This window comes from Lygodium microphyllum, chromosome 4 (assembly GCF_053477565.2).
Source record: "Lygodium microphyllum isolate KBCC chromosome 4, Lygodium_microphyllum_v1.1.10, whole genome shotgun sequence".
Lineage (NCBI taxonomy): Eukaryota > Viridiplantae > Streptophyta > Polypodiopsida > Schizaeales > Lygodiaceae > Lygodium > Lygodium microphyllum.
The window spans coordinates 165,438,827-165,460,958 of NC_141138.1; the positions used below are offsets into that span (position 1 = coordinate 165,438,827).

The following is a 22,132-nucleotide window of genomic DNA, read 5'->3' on the forward strand; positions in this document are numbered from 1 at the left end:
ATTCCCTACAAGTGCCATTGCCTGATCAACCAGGACAATGCAGTCATCTTCGAGCTTCGGCTCCATTGTATCATCTTGATTCATTCAACATGATTCACCATTCATCTTTTCTTCTTATGTGTTTTCTTTGAATTTCTTCTTCTCTCGGTGTTTGCCGTACACTATGTTTCTCCCTACAAACCCTACTCTCTCGCTGATATGGTATGAGTGCATTGTTAGCAGATATGAGTCAGCTCATGGTGTGGGTTTAGCAGATATTAGTCAGCTCATGGTGTGAGTCTGTGTGCAGAGGCTGGGCATTTTATGTAGCATTTTATGCAGTATTTTATGGCACATTTTTGTGGCCGTTTATGATGTACTTTTAGCATTTATTGCTGGCCGACCAGCATTAAATGCTGGCCGACCTGCATTTTATGCTCCCCACTTTTGTGGCTATTTATAGGGCTCCTCCTCCACAGTCTGTGGTACTTCAACCATCAGTGGAGATCCTTCTGGGAGAGAGGAGCCAGTGCTGAGGAGCCCACGCAGCCAGTGACTCACCGTTGTATGCTGCTGTCTCGTGTTCGATATGGATTCCATTTCCCGAGCATACATCTGAGTTCTCATCTGTCTACTGTGTTCATTCTTTCTTCCTTTCTTCTGTCTTGTGTTTCAGCATTTATTTCAGCATATTCTTTACGCTTCCATTGCTGCACCACTTCTGACATGGTATCAGAGCTCAGGCTGCAACCTATTTGTGCTGTGTTTTCTTGCTGATTTCAGGATTTACACCCTTCTTGCTGATCAGCCAGCTGTCCTTCCTGCTGGCGACTGCTGATTTGCTGCTGGCGACAGTGTTTCAGCATTTGCGTTTTGTGTTTTTCTGGACAGATTTGCATTTACTGCTGTTCCACTCTTTGCTGCCCGTGTTTCCTTCATCAAACTGCTGGCAACAGTCTTTAGCCCCTGTTTATTCAGTTTGCAGCCTGCGTTTTGCTGTTTACAGCATTATTTTTGCCTGTTTTTCTGATTATTCAGGCCGTTTTTGCTGTTTTTGGCAGTTTTTGACTGATTTTTTCACTTTGTGCAGCAGCTTTTGGCTTATTTTGGTCAGCCTTTGGGTTATATTGCATGTGAACTCACTATTTTTGGTGTTTTTGGTTGCGTTTTGGCTGTGCTCACTCTCCAAACGACCTTCTTTTCTTCTACTTCTCTTTTCTACCTCCTCCAGATGGCCCCTCCGTGCACCTCAAATGAAGATAAGTTACATGGACCTGATTATCTCACATGGAGTGCTGTCATGAAAGCTTGGTTTGTGCAAAAGCGGCTATGGTACATCGTCTGTGGAGCTCTTGCTCGACCTCTCCATCCTTTTCCTCTTCCTGAAGACCTTGATGAGGACAACCATGAGGAAGCGGTGCTCACATGGGACTCGGACGATGCCCGTGCTTACTCGGCGTTGCTTCAGTGTATTTCTAAAGCGGTCTTACCGGCGGTTACCTCCTGTAGGACATCTCCTGAAGTATGGCAGAAGTTGCAGCAGATGTACGAGGCACCTTCCACCATGCGGGCCGTCACACTTTATGGCCAGCTCCAGCAGATGAAGTTTGAGCCGAAAGATACTATTCAGTCTTTTCTTCTTCGTGTTACGCAGGTACAGGACCAGCTTCGGCACATGCAATCTGCTCTTCCCGAGGTGCATCTTGTCGGGCCGGTCCTCTACAAGCTCCCCCCGGAGTTTGATGGAGTGGCCAATGCTTTGCGGGCACAGACATCATCAACTCCTGTCAGTTTTACACATAGACCTCGATGCTTCTTGAGCATGAGGCATCCTTGAGATTACAGGGGCGGCTTCCAGCACATTATGGAGGTGAGGCTTATGTAGCTTCAGAGAGGGGTGACGGGAAGAAGAAGTCAAAGGCCCAGTGTTACCACTGTGGCAAGAAGGGACATTTGCGGAAGGACTGCAAGAAGTTAGCGGCTTCCAGGAAGAAGGAGCAGAAGACGAAGCGGGATGCTGACTCTACCGATGAGTCCTCTCCTTCATCAGACTCCGACTCCGATCCTCCGACCAAGGAGAAGTCCAAGGCGCGGAAGGGATCCTCTTCTTCGGATCGCGGGAAGGGCTTGGTGGCCCCTTCCTCGGCTGCTTTCTAGTGGTGGTGATGCGGTCATCCCTCACGACTCTCTTATGCCAGAGAGGGAGTGTGAGCGAGTGTTGGTGGGGCTGCAATGCCTCATCTATATCTTGATATAGATGCACAGGATCCAGAGAGGGATGTCCCTGACGCATCGACGGTATCTGGCAGTGAAATCCTAGAGACTGGAGTTGATTTCTGGGTTCATGATGAGCTGTTCTTCTTGATAGAGAGCGAGAGGCTTTCGTCTGGAGCTCACATGAGGGGACACTTTGGTGGTTTGGCCAAAGGCGGGGAATCCATGGTCACATGTTCAGAGACATGTTTGGCAGATTGGCTTTGTCTGTCCTGAGTGACATAGGTGACATTACACAGAGAGCTGCTATGAGTCTTCTCTATTTTCAGGTGTTGTTGGTATGATCGACATCGACATCAGATACTCTCCGAGGCATCTTGGTGGTGGGTTGGCCACTCACCGCTTGGACATCCATGGTCCTTCTGGTGTTTCTTTGTTGTGTAGTTTATGATTCTCCATCATTGTACTATTTTATTGTATCAGATCACACATGATCTGAGAGAGGGTGTTAGCAGATATGAGTCAGCTCATGGTGTGGGTTTAGCAGATATTAGTCAGCTCATGGTGTGAGTCTGTGTGCAGAGGCTGGGCATTTTATGTAGCATTTTATGCAGTATTTTATGGCACATTTTTGTGGCCATTTATGATGTACTTTTAGCATTTATTGCTGGCTGACCAGCATTAAATGCTGGCCGACCTGCATTTTATGCTCCCCACTTTTGTGGCTATTTATAGGGCTCCTCCTCCACAGTCTGTGGTACTTCAGCCATCAGTGGAGATCCTTCTGGGAGAGAGGAGCCGGTGCTGAGGAGCCCACGCAGCCAATGACTCACCGTTGTATGCTGCTGTCTCGTGTTCGATATGGATTCCATTTTCCGAGCATACATCTGAGTTCTCATCTGTCTACTGTGTTCATTCTTTCTTCCTTTCTTCTGTCTTGTGTTTCAGCATTTATTTCAGCATATTCTTTACGCTTCCATTGCTGCACCACTTCTGACATGCATATCATCCTATCACACTATTTTGACATGGCATTAGAACAAAGGTGCTCAGAGAGCTAAAGATCCTCTTCATCAAAGAAGGCAAACAAAGGTTGCAAACTTGGCATCACCTTCAGATTTCCTTATTTTTCGTTGCATTATCGAGAGACACTCTTATGTTTTTCCTCCCTACCACCCTCCCTTTACACTTTTGCCATGCCACTGCTATGGCCTCTAAACAGATCAAAGAACCAAGCGCTAGGTACACCTCCCACAACAAGAACGGCCATACCACCAAAGATTGTCAATATCAATCTTTGCTCCCTACCCCACCACAGTATATGCATCTTCCCCCTAGCACACTTTATGCCACCTCACCTTTCTAGGCCACAAAGACTATTCTACATCCACTATCAAATTACTATGCTCAAGGCAATAAGACACATCCAATGTGCACTAAGTCCTTACGAGTCCAAGGAGGATCTAAAATCTCATCATGCACTACGACCTCCTCGAGACCACTGGCTACCAAATTATTATTATACAATGCGCTACGCAAGGATTATTCTACATGGGCTATCTAATTTTTATACTCAAGGCAATAAGATGCATTGATGCGCACTAAAGCCCTTACGAGAAAAAGAAGAATCTAAGAGCTCATCAAACGCTACGACCTCCTAGAGACCACTGCAATGCACTACAGAGGTTTCCCCCACGAATTCTCGGGTGGAGTGACTTTCCCAACCACCAATTCTATAGTCTGCTCCACCAAGAGACAATGGATGTTGAATACCATCTCGTCAAGAGACAGTAGTTGTTGGACTCTTGCTCTGCAATCTACTCCATTGAGAAACAATGGTTGTAGGGTACGGTCTCCTCAGTCCACTCCATTGAGAGACAATGATTGTTCGACTCCTTCCTCTCCTTCGGCTCCATAGTCCACTCAAGTGAGAGACAAAGGCCGTTGCCCACCAATGGCTCCTCATGAGCTACCTATTTCCTCACCTCCCTAGTATTGCTCCATGGACATTGACTCCAATGTGGGTATCAAGGAGATTCTGTGTGATACCCCTCCCTCCACTCCCTCCTCTACTCATGTCCGAGCGGCCACCTCTGGAAGCTGCCTCGCTTCTGTTCCCTTAGAGCCCAAATACCTTCTTCGGCACCATCGACTGCCCTTCCTTTAACATCAAACTCTTTGGAGGCCATGATCCATGAGTTTTCTAATTCTCTATCTCACATCAAGGGAGCTTCAATGAGGGCTCATCCTTCTTCTTCTTCAGAGGGGGTCCCTTCTCATCATGCGATTCTTCACACACCTTGTCAACAACCTTTATCTTCTTGGGGTGGTTGGCATGTCCATGACATCTCACCAATTGATCCCCCTTCCCATTGATTCCCAATGATACCCTAGATCTATAGGTTCTTTATAGTTCAAGGCTTTGGATGTTTCAGGCATGGGCACCACCCCAAAGAGCCGAGGCGTTACCTGAGAGATTTCGATGGGTGCCATTCAAGACAGTCTGTACCTATAAATATAGCACTCACTCCATCAATTCATGATCCCACACATTCATTCCCTCTAGCACTCTCACTCTCTTCCATATTCTTCACTCCTTTCCCCATCCTCTCCATGTTAGAGCTGGTTAGCTGGTCATTCCCCGGACAGGTAGCAAGTAGAGCAAGTTTCCCAGGCAGCAATTGGTGGAGTGCCACGTGGCAGCTACCATGTGTTAGGCATCAAACAGAGTGCAATTGGACAACCGGTCGGACATTTGCAGTCCAATCAGCTGCATTTAATTCAGCCGACCTGATATTTCTAGCATTTTTCTACTGGCCTATTTATTGGCCCTGATTTCAGCAATCTTCCTCAGTTGTTTTCACAAATTTCATGCTACAGACCATGGAGACTGCCCTCGAGGCTGACGGAGACTGAGATCTTCGAGATGGAGACATACACAGATATTCTCTTTGCACCTGTGTATATTTATCATCCTTATACAGCATTCTTCACTGCAAATTTTCTATGTTTCACTGTCTCTTTCTCTCTCTCTTCTCTCTCTGTTCACTCTTTGTCTCGATCATTCGCTTCCGCATTGCTTCACTCTAACATGGTATCAGAGCATTGAAGGACTAAGGTGGACTCATCTAAATAGGAGATTTCAGCGTGACACAAGACTGCCTTTTCAGCATTCAAGTGCGAGCAAGAGGGCTGCGCATCAAAACAAGGCTGAGGTGAACGTGGGCGTGCAAGAAAGGAGAAAATTTGCTTAAGCTGCTGCCGTTTTTTGCTATTAGAGAAGGAAGAATGCTGCATTTTGGGCCTTCAAGTGCAGATTTTACCTTTACATCACCTCTGGCGGGTGAAGAAGGAGCAGGACGAGCGACCAAGAGCCCTAACAGGCTGTGTTTTCATAGTCAAAGGGGGCTGCTTTTTGTGCAAGCATTGTAGGTGAAGATGTCTTCTAAGGCCAAGACAGAGTTTCAGGCAATCATGGACTGCAAGGTGCCCATCTTACCGGCTCTTCCTTCAGATCAAAAGCTCAATGGCAAGAATTACTGCATCTGGTGGGTCATGATGCTTGCCATTCTGGAGTCCTATGATTCCGTGGAGCTTCTTACAAAGGCTATTCATTGTCCCTCTTCATGAGATGACTCCAAACTCTTTTCCAAATAAGGTGGAGTTGGCAAAGGCTCAGGCACATTGGGATAAACTCAATGCTCGCATTCGCTCATTTTTATTTCTCTCATGTACTACAGTTGTTATCTCTTATACGAGTATTTGATGGTGGCCGGGGAGATATGGCTGGAGCTTGATTAGATGTACAATCGGATGACCGTTATGAAGTGAGTTTCTTTGGAAGTGCAAATGCGGACCGTAAGTGTCAACAAGTCATCTTCTATGTGAGAGCATATCAACAAGCTGAGGCAACTTTAGATGCAAGTTCAAAATGCAAGGAAGGTGATCACTTCTGAAGACATGGCGATAACTCTTCTTTCACAATTACCGCCCCGCTTCAGCAGTTTTTATTCCGCCTTGATTGCTTCACGGCAGTCTGAGACTCTTCGGTGGGAAGAGTTGGTTCCTATGGTCTTGGACAAACAAGAGCAATTCAAAGGGACCAATGCTTCTAAATTTGAAGCCTTGGTTGGTCATGTTAACAATCAACTCCCTGCCACGTCAATATTGCCACATGGCAATTTTGCCACGTGGCAGCAATCGAACTGTCCGTCCCGACTAATCGACTGTAGTTGACTACATTAAATGGAGCCGACCTGCCTATTTTGGGCATCTTTCGAGGCATTCTTTTCAGCCTTTGAAAAGCTGAGTTTCCAACAGACTTCATCACTTGTATTTGACAGATTTCATCTTGCTGGTGACGGAGATAGCACTCGGGGCTGACAGAGATCGAGGTCCTCAAGGCGAGACATACGCAGATATTCTCTCTGCACCCATGTGTAATTCTGCATCCTTATACAGCATTCTTCGCTGCAGATTTTCTGCATTTCATTCTCTTTCTCTCTCTCTCTTCTCTCTCCATTCACTCTGTCATGGTCATTCGCTTCCGCATTGCTTCACTCTGACATGGTATCAAAGCATTGAAGGACTAACCTAGGGTGGACCTATCTGAAGAGGAGTTTTCAGAGTGACACAAGGCTGCGTTTTCAGTGTTCAAGTGCAAGCACGTGGGCTGCACATCAAAACAAGGCTGAGGCCAGTGTGGGCATGCGAGAAAAGAGAAGATTTGCTGAAGCTGCTGCTGTTTTTCTGCTGTTGGAGAAGAAGAAGGCTGTGTTTTTGGCCTTCAAGTGCAGATTTTACCTTTTCATCGCCTTTGGGCACTTGAAGAAGGTTCGGGACATGGAGACAAGAGCCCTAGCAGGCTGCGTTTTCACAGTCAGAGGGGGTTTCTTTTGCATTTGTGCAGGCAATGCAAGTGAAGATGTCTACAGAGACTGACATAGAGTTCCGGGTGATCATGGACAGGAAGGTGCCTATCCTACCGGCTCTTCCATCAGATCAGAAGCTTGATGGCGACAATTACCATATCTGGCGAGTGATGATCTTGGCCATATTGGAGTCTTATGATTTAGCGAAGCTTGTGATGGAGGAGATCAACCGGCCCTCAGTGAGAGATGAGTCCAAACTCTCTTCCAATGCTCGTGTGGAGTTTACCAAAGCTCAGTCTCTCTGGGACAAATTGAATGCTGCAATTCGTTCTTTTCTCTTTCTGTCTTGTACAACAACCATGATAGCCCATATCGAGCACTTGTTGGTGGCTCGGAAGATATGGCTGGAACTTGACCAGATGTACAATAGAATGACCCTTATGAAGAGGGTTTCTTTGGAGGTGCAGAAACGGACTTTGTACGTAAATAAGTCTTCTCCGCTTTGGGAACACATCAACAAGCTCTGGCAACTTCAGATGCAGGTTCAAAATGTGGGGAAGCCCATTTCCTCCAAAGACATGGCAATCACTTTATTGTCCCACTTCCTGCCACGATTCGGTGCTTTTTTTTCCGCTCTTATTGCTTCAGGGCAAGAGTCGACTCTTCGATGGAAAGAGTTGGTTCCTATGGTCTTGGACCAAGAGAAAGAATTGAAGGGACAGAATGCTTCCAAATCAGAGGCATTGATTGGTCAAACCTCTCAGAAAAAGAGGAAGGACCAAAAGAAGAAGGAGGAGGACAACAAATCCAAGAAGGACAAAGAGAAAGAATCAACATGCCATATTTGTGGTACGATTGGCCATTGAAAGAAGGATTGCCCCGATAAGGACAAGAAGGACACAAAGGATTCTAGAGCGGTGGCTGCACCCTCATCAACTACTTTTCTACACTTAGCGGTCATTGAGGACTCTACATCGAAGACTTTTGATGCTGTGATGACATCTCCCTAGGCTCGAGAGTGGATCGTGGATAGTGGTGCCTCCCGGCACATGACTCCTTCGTCAGTTGGTGTTGCCCATTTGCAACCCTTGCGTCGGCAGATTCTCATCGGAGACAGCTCTTCAGTGTTTACTGCAACACGGGTTGAGATGCAGTTGATTCCAGATGGGCATGGTGGTACCCACACTTCCGAGGTGTTGGATGTGCTAGGTTTAGGGTATCATTTGCTTTCGGTACATAAGATTTGTTCTCTTGGTCTCTTGGTGGAGTTTGACAATGATGTTGTTCGCGTTCTTGATCGTGGATCGACGAACGTTCTCTCTTTAGGGTATGAGGAGAATGGCATCTACAAATTAAAGTCTTCTTTGTATGACCCCGTAAAGCAGGATGTCTACACGAGCCGAGATGTGCGGTTCGTGGAAGTTCCGGCCACAGAGGGGGGTGAGAAGCACCCCATACTTGGAGATCCAAGGGAGATTTGGGCTCCCGAGACAATTCCTTTGGAGCCCAGTCTCTTGATGGCAATTCTTCTTCAGATTCCGAGTCTTCTCTTCCACCGGCCACCCTAGTGGAGCTCTCACCGGTGGATGTACCCGAGTCTTCAATAGATGGGGAGCACCGAGGAGAGATTCGGCCTCCTTGTCATTAGGCCCGTGACACCCTCCGTGATTCAGGGATCGAGGGGGTCCCTGAGGAGTGGGAACCGCAAGATGAACCACAGAGATCACGACGACACCAGGCACATACAACGGAGCTTGTTTGCTCTAACTACTGTTTGATGTTCCATGTTATGCAAGATAGAGAGCTTACATCAATGAAGGAGGCTTTACAGTCTAATCATTGGCAGAAGACGATGGAAACCGAGTTGAAGGCAATTGAGCAGAATGGCACTTGGTTCCTTGTGCCTCGTCCTCTCATAAGGAGGTGATTGGTGCCAAATGGGTCTTCAAGACCAAGTACCATAGTGATGGCTCTTTGGACAAGCACAAGGCTCGCCTTGATGCTAAAGGTTTTACACACCGCCCACGTGTTGACTTCCATGATACTTTTGCCCCTACAGCTCGCATGGCAACTATTCATGATGTTCTTGCCTTGGTTGGTCATAGGAGATGGCCTATTTTGCAGTTGGATGTGAAGTCGGCCTTCTTGAATGGTGATTTGAAGGAGAGATCTGTGTAGAGCAGCCTCTTGGATTTGGTTCTTCAACTGGGCAAGTTTATAGGTTAAAGAAGACCTTGTATGGCCTAAAGCAGGCTCCGCATGCTTGGAACGAGAAGATTGACTCATTTCTCCAGGCCAAGTTGGAATATCGGTGTTCTAGGGCCGATCCACAGCTTTATGTGCACACTTCCGAGGGAGGTCGTGTGTTGTTTGTTTTGTATGTTGATGACTTGATTATTGCATGCGCTCATACCCAAAAGGTCGAAGAGACGAAGGCAACCCTACATCAGAAGTTCGAGATGACGGATTTAGGACTTCTCCATTTCTTTTTGGGCCATGAGATTTATCAATCTCAAAGGGGGATTTTCATCTCTCAGCACATATATGTTCAAGAGCTCTTGGTGACTTTTGAGATGGGTCCATTTCTACTCCTGTGGATCTGAACTGGAAGGCCACTTCAATCGCGGATTCTCCTTTGGCGGATGCTACTTGCTACCGTCAGCTATTGGCTCATTGATTTGGCTCCTCAACACACGGGTTGATCTCTGCTTTGTTGTAGGTCTCTTGGTTGGATTCATGAGAGCACCTCAACAGGTGCATTGGCAGGCTGCTCAGAGGATACTACGATATCTGAGGGGGACCTCTGCCTTAGGGATTCATTATCCAGCAGGTACAAGTGCTTCTGATCTTGTTCTTGCACATTGGAGTGATTCAGATTGGACTAGCAACGTGGATCACACGTGGTTTACTATAGGTTATTGTTTTTCCTTGGGGGCTGGTGCTATCTCTTGGAGTAGCAAGAAACAGCCCACAGTAGCCCTATCTTCGACTGAGGTAGAGTATGGAGCTGCGTCTTCTACCACATGTGAGGTTGTGTGGCTTTGGTGGTTGTTGGAGCAGCTTGGTTGCACCCAGACTTGTCCTACTATCTTGCGGTGCGACAATGAGAGTTGCATTGCCTTGGCACAGAATCCCGTATTCCATGCTCGAACGAAACACATAGAGATTGAATATCACTTCATCAGGGAGAAGCTTCTAGATGCGACCATTGATGTGGAATACTGTAAGCGTGAAGACAATCTTGCAAATTTCTTTACAAAGGCACTTCCCCAGGCTTTACTTCATTGACATTCCAGATCCCTACATCTACTGCCTTGTCCAAGATTTGAGAGGGGGTGTTAGCAATCAGCTCCATGCCACGTCAACAGTGCCACGTGCCAGCAATCGAATTGTCCCCGACTGCAGTCGGCTGCATTAAATGCAGCCGACCTGCCTATTTTGGGCATCTTTCGAGGCATTCTTTTCAGCCTTTTAAAGGCTGAGTTTCCAGCAAACTTCATCACTTGTATTTGACAGATTTCAGCCTGCTGGTGACGGAGACAGCACTCGAGGGTGACAGAGATCAAGGTCCTCAAGGCAAAGACATATGCAGATATTCTCTCTGCACCCATGTATAATTCTGCATCCTTATACAGCATTCTGCGTTTCACTGTCTCTTTCTCTCTCTTCTCTCTCCATTCACTCTTTGTCACGGTCATTCACTTCCGCATTGCTTCACTCTGACAGGACAGTCCTCTCAGAAGAAGGAGAAGGACAAAGACAAGGAGTCTACTTGTCACATCTATGGCAAAACTGGTCACTGGAAGAAGGATTGCCCCAACAAGGAGCAGAAGGAGAAATCTTCAAAGGATTCTGGAGCGGTGGTTGTTCCCTCATCAAATGCTTTCCTCCACTTGGAGGTGGTTGAGGATTCGACCCTGACGGCTTCTGATGTTGTGTTGATGGCGCCATACACTCTGGAGTGGATTTTTGACAGTGGTGCCTCCTGGCACATGACTCCTTCCTCCGTAGGTGTTGCTCATTTGCTGCCTTTGCATGGCCAGATTCTCATTGGTGACAATTCATCTATTCCATACAAGGACGAGGCAACATGCATCTTATTCTAGATGGACGTGGTGGTGCCCATACCTCCGAGGTACTTTATGTGTCGGCCTTGGAGTACCATCTACTTTCAGTACACAAGATTTGTGCCCTCGGCCTCTTGGTTGAATTTGATGAGGATTCTTTTTGGATTCTTGATCGTGGATCAAGAGAGGTTCTTTCTTCAGGTTATGAGGAGAATGGAGTCTACAAGTTACAATCTTCTTCTTCCTACCTCACAAACTCAGTCCAAGCTTTCACATGCTCAGTTTGGCCACCTCAATTATGATAACCTTCAAAAGGCATCCAAGGGCCAGCTTGTTCGAGGTTTGCCGGATATTGTGGTGAGCCAACAACCATGTGTATCCTGCATCCGTGGGAAGCAAACTCATGATGTTGTTCCCAACAAGGTTTCAAGGCGGTCTTCAGCACCCTTGGAGCTTGTTTCTACCGATCTTTGTGGACCGATGAGGACAGAGTCCCTTCGAGGAAGCTTGTATTTCACGCTAATTATGGATGATTACAACAAGATGACATGGGCTTATTTCTTAAAGCTAAATTCGGAGGCTTTCTCCTACTTTAAGGATTGGTTACTCTTTGAGGAAAACCGATCGAGCCGGAACCTGAAGACCTTATGATTGGATAAGAGCGGAGAATTTGTTTCTAATGAGCTTGCTCATTTTTTAGCAGATCGTGGTATTCACCAGGAGTTTGCAAATACAACCACCCCTCACTAGAATGACATCTTCGAGCGGAAGAAATCCAATGTGATTGAGATGGCTTGTACCATGATGGAGCACCGTCAGACACCTCAATGTCTATGGGCTCAAGCTGTGGCTATCGCAGTTCACATCCTTAATCATTCCCCTACTTCCATTGTTGTTGGTATGACTTCATATGAGGCGTACTTTGGGTCTAAGTCAAATGTTTCTTATTTCAAGGTTTTTGGGTGTGATGCCTATGTTCACATCCCGAAGACATAGCATGACAAATTTGAAGCAGCTTCTAAACGGCAAGTGTTTCTGGGCTATAGCTCGCAATCTCAAGGCTATTGATTATATGATCCCGTTAAGCGAGATGTTTACACAAGCCGTGATGTTCGGTTCGTGGAAGTTCTAGCCTTAGAGGGGGGTGAGGAACACCCTATTCTTGGAGATCCTGGTGACAGTTGAGCGCCCGCAATTGTTCCTTTGGAGCCTTAGTTCTTAGCCACCGGATTAACAAAATGCTTCCCCACTATCAATGGACCTTTCAGAAACTTCAGCAAATGGAGGGCAACGAGGCGAGATCCGGTCGCCTCCTCGTTGGGCTCATGACACTCTTCGTGATGCAAGGATTGAGGGGGTCCCTAAGGAGTGGCAACCACAAGATGGCCCACGGTGTTCTCAAAGGAACCAAGCACATCACACTGAGCTTGATTACACTAATTACTATTTGATGACTCGTGTCATGCAGGATCAGGAGCCCACTTCGATGAAGAGAGCTTTACAACATGATCATTAGCGTAAAGCAATGGAGCAGGAGTTGGAGTCAATTGAGAGGAATGGCACTTGGTATCTCATGCCAAAGCCTCCTTATAAGAAGATCATTGGAGTCAAATGGGTCTTCAAGACCAAGTACCACAGTGATGGCACATTGGATAAGTACAAGGCATGCCTTGTTGCTAAAGGTTTTGCACAATGCCCAGGCGTTGATTTCCATGATACTTTTACCCCTACAACTCAGATGGCCACTATTCGCGTAGTTCTTGCCTTGGCTAGCCATAGAAGATGGCCGGTCTATCAGCTGGATGTAAAGTCTGCCTTCTTAAATGGGAAGCTGAAGAAGGATATCTATATCGAACAGCCTCCCAGCTTCGGTTCTTCTAATGGCAAGGTGTACAGGTTGTGGAAGGCTCTCTATGGCCTTAAGCAGACTCCCCCTGCTTGGAATGAGAAGATTGACTCGTTCCTCCAAGAGAAATTAGGATATCAACATTTCAAAGCCAACCCCCAGTTGTATGTACACACCTCAAGTGGAGGTCATGTTGTTTGTCCTTTACGTGGACGACCTGATTGTGACAAGTGATCATAATCAGATGGTCGAGCAGATGAAGGCAGCACTTCATTAGAAGTTTGAGATGACGGATATGGGACTTCTTCACTTCTTTCTAGGTCATGAGATCTATCAAACTCCGAGGGGTATTTTTATTTCCCAGCAACGGTATATACAGGAGCTCTTGACTATGCGTGAAATGGAGGGATGCAAGTCTCTTACAACTCCTATGGACCCGAATCTCCTTTGGCGGATGCTACCCAATATAGACAATCGGTTGGCTCCTTGATTTGGCTTCTTAATACCCATGTTAACTTATGTTATGTTGTAGGCATGCTGGCTGGGTTCATGAGTGAACCCATGATGGCACATTGGTAGGCTACTCAAAGGATTTTGCGGTTCCTACGAGGGACTCCTAATCTGGGGTTCTATTATCCTACTGGTACAAGTGCTATGGACTTGGTCCTTACTGGTTGGAGTGATTCGAATTGGGCTAGTGATGTGGATAATCAGAGATCCACAACAAGTTATTGTTTTACCTTGGGTGTTGGTGTTGTTTCATGGAGCAGCAAGAAGCAACCCACGGTTGCCCTCTCTTCAACTGAGGCAAAGTATCGGGCGGCGTCATCTACTACATGTGAGACAATGTGGCTTCACAAGCTCCTAAAGGAGCTTGGCTGCCCGCAAATAGGTCCTATTGTTCTACAGTGCAACAATGAAAGTTGCATTGCCTTGGCCAGGAATCTTTATGTTTCATGCTCGGACAAAGCATATTGAGATCGCGTACCATTTCATTCGGAAGAAGATTCTAGATAAGACCGTTTTCCTGGTCTATTGCAAGACAAAGGAAAGTCTTGTCGATTTGTTTACCAAGGCGCTTTCCCAAGCTTTACTTCGACAGCACTCCAAATCCCTTAGCCTTCTACCATATCCAAGATTTGAGAGGGGGTGTTAGACCTAGTTAGCTGGTCATTCCCCGAACAGGCAGTAGGTACAGTAAGTTTCCCAGGCAACAATTGGTACAAGAGTGCCACGTGGCAACTGCCACATGTTAGGCATCAACAGAGTGCATTCAAACAACTGGTCGGCGAACAGATTTGTTGTCCAATCGGCTACATTTAATGCAGCCGCATCTAGCGTCAACCCTCCTCACCTAGCATTATCATGAGGCTTCATTAATAGTGGATTCAAGCCATTTACAGCAAGATACATCCTATTTGTTAACCCTGCATCAGATACCTACGTTTTTGTGTTTTCTTCACTCTTGAGGACTGCATTTCGCTCCCGATACTACTGTCCTTCATTTTTCAATATCTACTTCAATATTCTACTACCCGAAGGAGTGCGCTTCACTCCCTTCACTATGCAGATTCCCTACATGTGCTATCGCCTAATCAACCAAGACAATGTAGTCATCTTTGAACTTCAGCTCCGTTGTATTACCTTGATTCATTCAGCATGATTCAATGATTCATTGTTCATATTTTTCTTCTTCTATGTTTTCTCCGAGTTTCTTCTTCTCTCGACATTTGCCGTACACTCTGTGTTTCTCCCTACAAACCCTACTATCTCTTTGATATGGTATGAGCGCAAACCGTCCCATCACACTATTTTGACATTTAGGGTGGCTTATGTAGGTATTTGCAAGTTTATGAGAAAGAGTTGTTGGGTGCTATTCATGCCCTTCTTTTATGAAAGCAACACCTTGTTGATTTTGTTGTTAAGATTGATCATCAAACTTTGCTTTGACGGGCTCCTTTTCAAATGTGTCTCACAAACAAATTATGCTTGAGAAATCACCTCCAGTGTTTGAGCTTGGTTGGTTTGTGTGCTTCCATAGTCAACTACTAGAGGTTATAATTATCATATCCATTAGAAATGTTCTATCTCCACCCATGGGAGTCCAAGACTTCCATAACTATCTTCAAGCACATCTTCTTGCCATTGCAACTTTGCTTGGCAAGGTGGTTTTGCCCTCAAATAGCATACACAACTAAAAATAGGTTTTGTGTGCTTTGAGACACTGATAAGGACACTATTCCCTCCATTGCTAGATTCTATTCTGAAATGGTACTAACAACTCTCAAATATTTGGGCCAGCGAGTTGCCAATCAAGGAGTGTCTTTTCCATCACAGATGTATGAGTGCTGTTGTCCTTTCGCATCCATTGCTTACCACCAAAAAGATTGCTCCTACTACTTGTCATAGATGTGGTGCTTCAAATGAGACTTTTTCACATTTTTTAGGGTCACCCTCAATCACAAGAGCTTATTCAACAAGTGTCTGTTTCTCTTAGACTCCGCTTTCTTCCTTTGCATTTGGCAAGCTTTTCTGGCTTTTTGGTTCTTTACCGATCAGATTTAAATATTAAGCTTCTTTAATTTTCTGGGGGCACTTTTGGATACTCTGGAATATTTGAAAGCTTCAAAACTTGGCTACTTTTGAGGCCTTTATTTCAAACGGTAACACTTATCTTAGAAGATCTCTGCACAAATCTCTTTCTGACAGCCTCATCAATAAAGGATCAATAGACATCAATATGATATTTTCAATGAATGCTTCTAACCTTTATGCCTGCACCTTTTAATCGTATTGGGCCTATTCGTATACATTTATTGTTAGTACAAGGTTATTTCTCCACAACAACAGGTGTGTGCGCATGTGTATGAGGCCTCATAAAGAGACTGCTATTAGGATCCGAGGCCCAACATACACATTAAGCACAAGTTTAGAGGAGTCGTTCGATCGACTCACTACACTGATAAAAAGGCTCTCATTTTGAAATTGGGTCATTTCAATCAACACAACATGCTGGTAACAAATTTCCTAGACGCAGAAACGAAGAATAGAAGAAGATTCAAGCTGAGAAGTACGCGCATTTTCATATCTCCTGGGTGCATCATGGATTTTTGCATTTTAGCACAGTACAAAGAGAGTGATCAGATGGGGGAACACTGACTGTAGGACTTCTTGGGGGGAAAGCACGTTGGACGGACGAAGGTTGGAGCAGAGCCAATCGAGAAGGGCGCGCGTATCGTCGTACTGGAAAGGCCATTCGAAGCTGTCCGGATCCAGAAGCTGCCAATCCTCATACCCCAACTCTACCAGCAAATTGCAGAGCCGGGCGCCACTCATAATGCTGCAGATGCATGCACGCGCGCTCTCTGTCTCTCTCTATCTCTCTCTCTCTTCCAATTCATGAATTCACACGCGCACACTCTTGCTCTCTCTTTTCCGTAACCTCTCTCTCGTATGGTTAGAACTCTCCTCTCGCTCTCTCTCTCTCTCTCAATGGGGAAGTAGCCCTCCTCCCTCCTACCCCCAGTAGGACATTTTTAAAGATATCTAGTATAAACCCCTTTCGTCCCTTTATAAGGTTATGGGCTTTGTAACTATACCATAGCATTAGAGCCAGAAACACGCTTTATAAGGTTATGGGCTTTGTAACTATACCATAGCATTAGAGCCAGAAACACTTATATAAAGAGTAGAAGTAACTCTGAGCTTTATTTGGTTTCCACTCTACATATGATTCTCTGTACTCAGTGATAACCCTCACATTCTACATGTGATTCTTTATACTCAGTGATGAATCCTCACATGTGAGGGAATGGTGAACCCTCACATGTAAAGGTTCACCATTAAGTATAGGGAATCACATGTAGAGTGGAAACCAAGTAGAGCTCACAGTTTACTACTCCCTTTAAATATCCTTACATGTCCCCCCCAAAAAAAACATCATTCCCATTAGCTACACCCTAGACTCTAAACTAATTTCTTGTATCTCTAATGTTTATGCAAGAGCAAAAGCAACGTCTCACCCTCATTAATTATTTTCTTATAACAATATAACGATATTAACAATGTATATTTATGAGAGGAAACAACAATGAAATCTATATGTAGATTGCCTGTATATAAAAGCAATAGAAAACAAACGCCCAAATTATCCATATGTAGATAGGGGATGCCATGTAATGACACTGTACATATCCCTCATAAATAATCTCAATAAATAGGCCTTCAAATCTTTGAACAAATGAAAGACTCTCAAGATGCTCAATACATGTGTAAGAGATCTACATATTTTAGTTTCTTGTACGAAAGATAGGAATTTCTACCACAATCTCATCTAAACCTGAGATGCACGTTAGTAACTAAACACTAGGGGCTTCATTTTCTTACAAAACAAGAGTTAAAAAAACTAAAACAAACAAAGATGAAATGAGTCTAGAAAGAGTAATAATGATCGAAACAATCGAGCACGACACACATTGCAAAAAGTTGGATATGATTACACTCTTTGCAAGATTTCTTTGTACATAAAGTTAGTAATGGAACTTGCATAACAATCGTTGTCATGCAACAAAATTTCTAAGCCAGCAAAGGATTTCACTTTTAAAAGTGCCACATACAACTACCCATGTGTAAAGATCGATCTTTTAAGATAGAGCCCCGCTCACAGTCTATGTTATTAGTCATTGCAAATGCCAATTGTACATGAAAATGTCGTCACCTCATAGAGAAGGAAAAGTGCAAAGTTATGGGAATAAATGTGGTTCTTGGAATAAATACACTGGCACCAATGTTTGTACCTGTAATTATCTCGACTTCCAAAACCTTGCTACTAAAAGCCTTGCATATCACTCTCATTCTATTACATTGTTCTCTCGTACGGTTTAAGTTTCGAAGCAAAATAATAGATGCATTGACCTTCAATAGCAATAAATATTGCAGAAATCCACCTTCCAAATCAAAAGACTTCAAATATTCTACAGTGTAGTGAAACCTATTTTTATTTGTATCAAATATACTATTAGTACTATAATATCGTCTCACATCTCTTGGCATCAAACAAAATAATTCTAAATTTAAATGCCTCATCTCTACATTCCTCAAAGTATAAACTGCTCTTTCAACAAAGAAACTTGATTGATCATGCACATTGGAAAAGTCATTATATATGCATGCAATGAGACCCCCAACTAAACCCCCCTTGTATAACTATGCTTGCAAGGAATATAACTCTATTAGTAGCATCTGTTAAGACAATAACATCTCTAATACCTTGAAGCCACCTAATGAAGTTTGTACGCATCGAGTCATCATTAGGACATACTCTCACATTTTGTGTCAACTTGAAATTTTTTACATGTTGCCATAAAACTAAACAACAGACAGATGCACTCACAATGTCCTCACAACCTCCTTTAACCATAGTAGACAAGATCTATCTAAAATCACCTCCAAACAATGTAATATTTCTACCAAAATATCAATTGTAAAACATGATATCTTGTAAACTCTTATCCACGGCTTCAAAATCATAATCGTGCATTATCGAAACCTCATTCCACAAAGTAATTTAGGTCTCCCTTAATAATCCTTCTAGATCACTCAGCATGGGTATGTTGTATGTAGAGTGGCCCTCCAATTGCAATAGGATCTCAAATGTTGAGTGTGATGTGTGACCATTTGATAATAGCAATGTAGTAATCCCTAATGATGTTTGTGGCTCCTCATCCTATCACACATCACATGCCTAATAGAATTCACCAATGCATACAACATATGTGTGTGGCTCCTTATCCTATCACACATCACATGCCTAATAGAATTCACCAATGCATACAACATAATAAAACCATTCCAAAAATCTAACAAACTATTCATTTTTGCATATAAAAAATGCAAAGATCTTGAGTATTTCTATAAATAGTAATGATGCCCTACTTATCAAGGTGATGAGAATTCATTGCTACAAAGCAACAAAATTGGGGAAGAACTAAATCGATAAAATGAAAGCCATATCTAAACGCATCGAATCATGATTATAAAATATACTAAGTGTGAAATGCCCTCAACAAACAATTCATCATACCCTTGTTTGTTGGAACTTGGTCGATTTGGCCTCTTTAGAGAGCCTACCAAGAGTCCCAACATAAAAGAATTTAATATTTTACACCCCAAGACTAAAATATATATATATATATGCTACTACATGAGCAACAAGTACTAAGGGGGGCCTTTCACATGTTAAATCCAAAGCAAAGGCAAATGTATGATGGTGTTCCCCTCAACAAAAAAACAAAATCCACGACATCAAACATCCTTTTCACATGCATAACAAGAATATGGAAACCATTGACTACTAACACCTTATCTTCATGCTACCAAAATCTAGAGCTAATTGTCTTTGGTGAGATATGCCTAGTTGGTGAGAGGATGTTAAACTTTCTGGAGACAAGATTGCTAGAAACTATGCTTTTGGTGCCTTAGATTTGTGTTTTGTAGTGATTTGTGCATTGTTAGCTATGCCAAATTCAATTAGATATTTATAAGCCAATACATGCTTCAACTATTTTGGGATATTCACTAAGAGAATTTTCAATTTAAATGTTACAAGCTAATACTGTAGGATCCCAATGCCTCCCTTACATTTTTGACATGTCAAGGCCAAGGCTTGTAGTAACAACCCATCTACATTTTCAGCAACAAGGGAATATTAGAGGCTTCCAGTCTTGTTTGCAGTTAAAAAGAGACATGATTGTGGTGATCTGTATGAAGAATATTGATATCCTTTATGGCTCGATGAAGGGCACATGCGGTTTTTTCAAGCACATCTCTCATGAGAACATCAATGTTATAAGAATAGACACCTTGAATCGGTTACATTATTTGAACATGGACAACCATTTGCAAAACCACTCCAAAACCATAAGAGAGTTACACATTGGCAAAAACATCAACAACATTGTCAATAGAATTGAATTTCAATATTCACCTAGCCAATGCTAGATTTTTTTACTCATTGTTAGTAGAATTGTGCCGCTCACAAGAGAGCTATTAGAATCATCATAAACATAGCATCCTCTCTCTCTCTCTCTCTCTCTCTCTCTCTCTCTCTCTCTCTCTCTCTCTCTCTCTCTCTCTCTCTATACACACACACACATGCATACTATGTATGTATGTAGTATGTATGTATGTATGTGGTATATATACTATATACCACATACATACATACATACATACTACATGCATACATGCATAGTATATATACCACATACATACATATACATACATACATACTACATGCATACATCCATACATACATTGTGTGTGTGTGTGTGCAATCTCCACTCTCCTTGCAACTCCAACAACTGGTATCAAAGTGGTAGAGAGTCTCTAATAAGTGGTGACAATAGAAATCTTCCTCATCCCTATTTTTAATGAGATTCGATGTGTGTGAAGAGGTCAACAAATTCTAAGGGCGAGCCCACAAGGACTTAATTTGCTTTCTTTTTTATGTCATACTATTTTGGGCTCCATTTTTGACTTGTAAGTGCTACTTGCACAAGTTTTTTTGTCTTTGTCTACAATTCTATACAAGTTATTCAAAAGATGCAAAACAAATAAGGGATTGCAATGTCCTCTCTATAGAGATGTTGGACACAAGTTACCATGCATCGGTAACCAATGACGTAGTATTAGAAGCAAGCAGTTCGAGATTGGAGTAAAAAGTTTGATGCACATTGCAAATCACGTATTTCACAATTTTAGAGGTTGTTGTTGGATGCGCTACTATATGCAACAGGTATTACTAGAGTAGATACTCAAATATATATGTTGTAGAGATTTCTTGAACTATATAGTTTGTCATATTATCTATGCATATTTACTTGTGAATAAGCAAAAATAATATTTCTTCAAATATTGCAAAGGTTTCAAGGAGATCAAACTTTTGATGTACATTTGAATAGTTGGATGTTGTTATGCTATGTATCCATGAGGAAGCATTGATGATATAATATTATATTTTAACTATATGTATTTACTTTCATAGTGTTTGGACGGTATATGCATTATTGTTGAACATTCATTCATTTTCTATATTCTCTAAGTTCCTATTATACTCAGTATATGTTATAAAAATTCTACTATTTTCATGGTGTAGTTTGTTGATTTTTTGGTTGCTGTTACTTGCCAGTTGGTTGTTATTTTGCACAAAAGGCTTCATCATCTGTAGTGGAGAAGAAACTGTATAATATCAAGAACTTTGATGGTATCACGTTCAATTTGTGGAAGGAGCAAATCCAAGATGTCCTTATTCAAAAGAAGCAACTAAGGTCTATAAGAGGTATAGATGGAAAACTAGCAAACATGTCTGAAGATAATTGGTTAGAGCTTGATTCATTGACTAAATCTACTACTAAACTTTCACTTGGCAGAATTTGTATATTGTATAGTTGTGAATGAGTCCACTGCACATGACTTATGGGAGAAGTTCTGTGACACTTACAAGAAAGAAACTGCCTCTAATAAGGTGTATCTCATGAAAAAGTTGTTTGAGTTAGAGATGAAGGAGGACTCTACTATCACATTTCACCTTAATGAATATAATATCATATTTAGTCAGATGTAGGCTCAAAAGTCAAAGTTCAAAGATGAGATTAAGGTAATCTTTTTGTTATGCTCCTTGCATGCATTGTGGGACACCTTTAGAACAACTATCAATAATTCAGCTCCAAATGGTGAATTGAAGTTTAATGATGTTGGGTAGTTTTATTGTTTGAAGAGATACGCAAAAAATCCATGGAACAAGGTAGAAATTATTACATATTTGCAACTTAGGAAAAAAGATGCAAAAAAAAATACAAATACAAGAATTAGGAGCATGGATGATCGCACAGTAAATCCACATTCAAGAAAGATATTGCATTCTTTCATTGTGGTAAAACATGTCATATTAAGAAGGGTTATTACACATGGAAGCGAGAGAAAAATGATTTTAAAAAATGAGGATGAGAATGATGACTTAAAAGAAGGTAAAGGAAATGTAGAGACTAAAGAAATCGATAAAGTGACTGTGCATAATGACGATGGTGAGGTGCTATTTACTTCTACTCTTCCTACACATTGGCTAGTTATAGTGGATAGATAACTAGCTTAAGAAT

The 22,132-nt window shown here is 43.0% G+C and overlaps 1 protein-coding gene across 1 annotated transcript in view; it reads right to left on the minus strand.

Moving 5' to 3' along the window:
* AUG3 (HAUS augmin-like complex subunit) overlaps window positions 1-16,502 on the minus strand; it is a 146,990-nt gene extending 130,488 nt beyond the window's left edge. Inside the window, exon 1 of the mRNA XM_087676823.1 lies at window positions 16,138-16,502. Within this exon, the coding sequence (XP_087532949.1) occupies window positions 16,138-16,313 (176 nt within the window). The 5' untranslated portion in view covers window positions 16,314-16,502. The remainder of the gene's footprint in view (window positions 1-16,137) is intronic.
* Window positions 16,503-22,132: the final 5,630 nt, after the last annotated feature.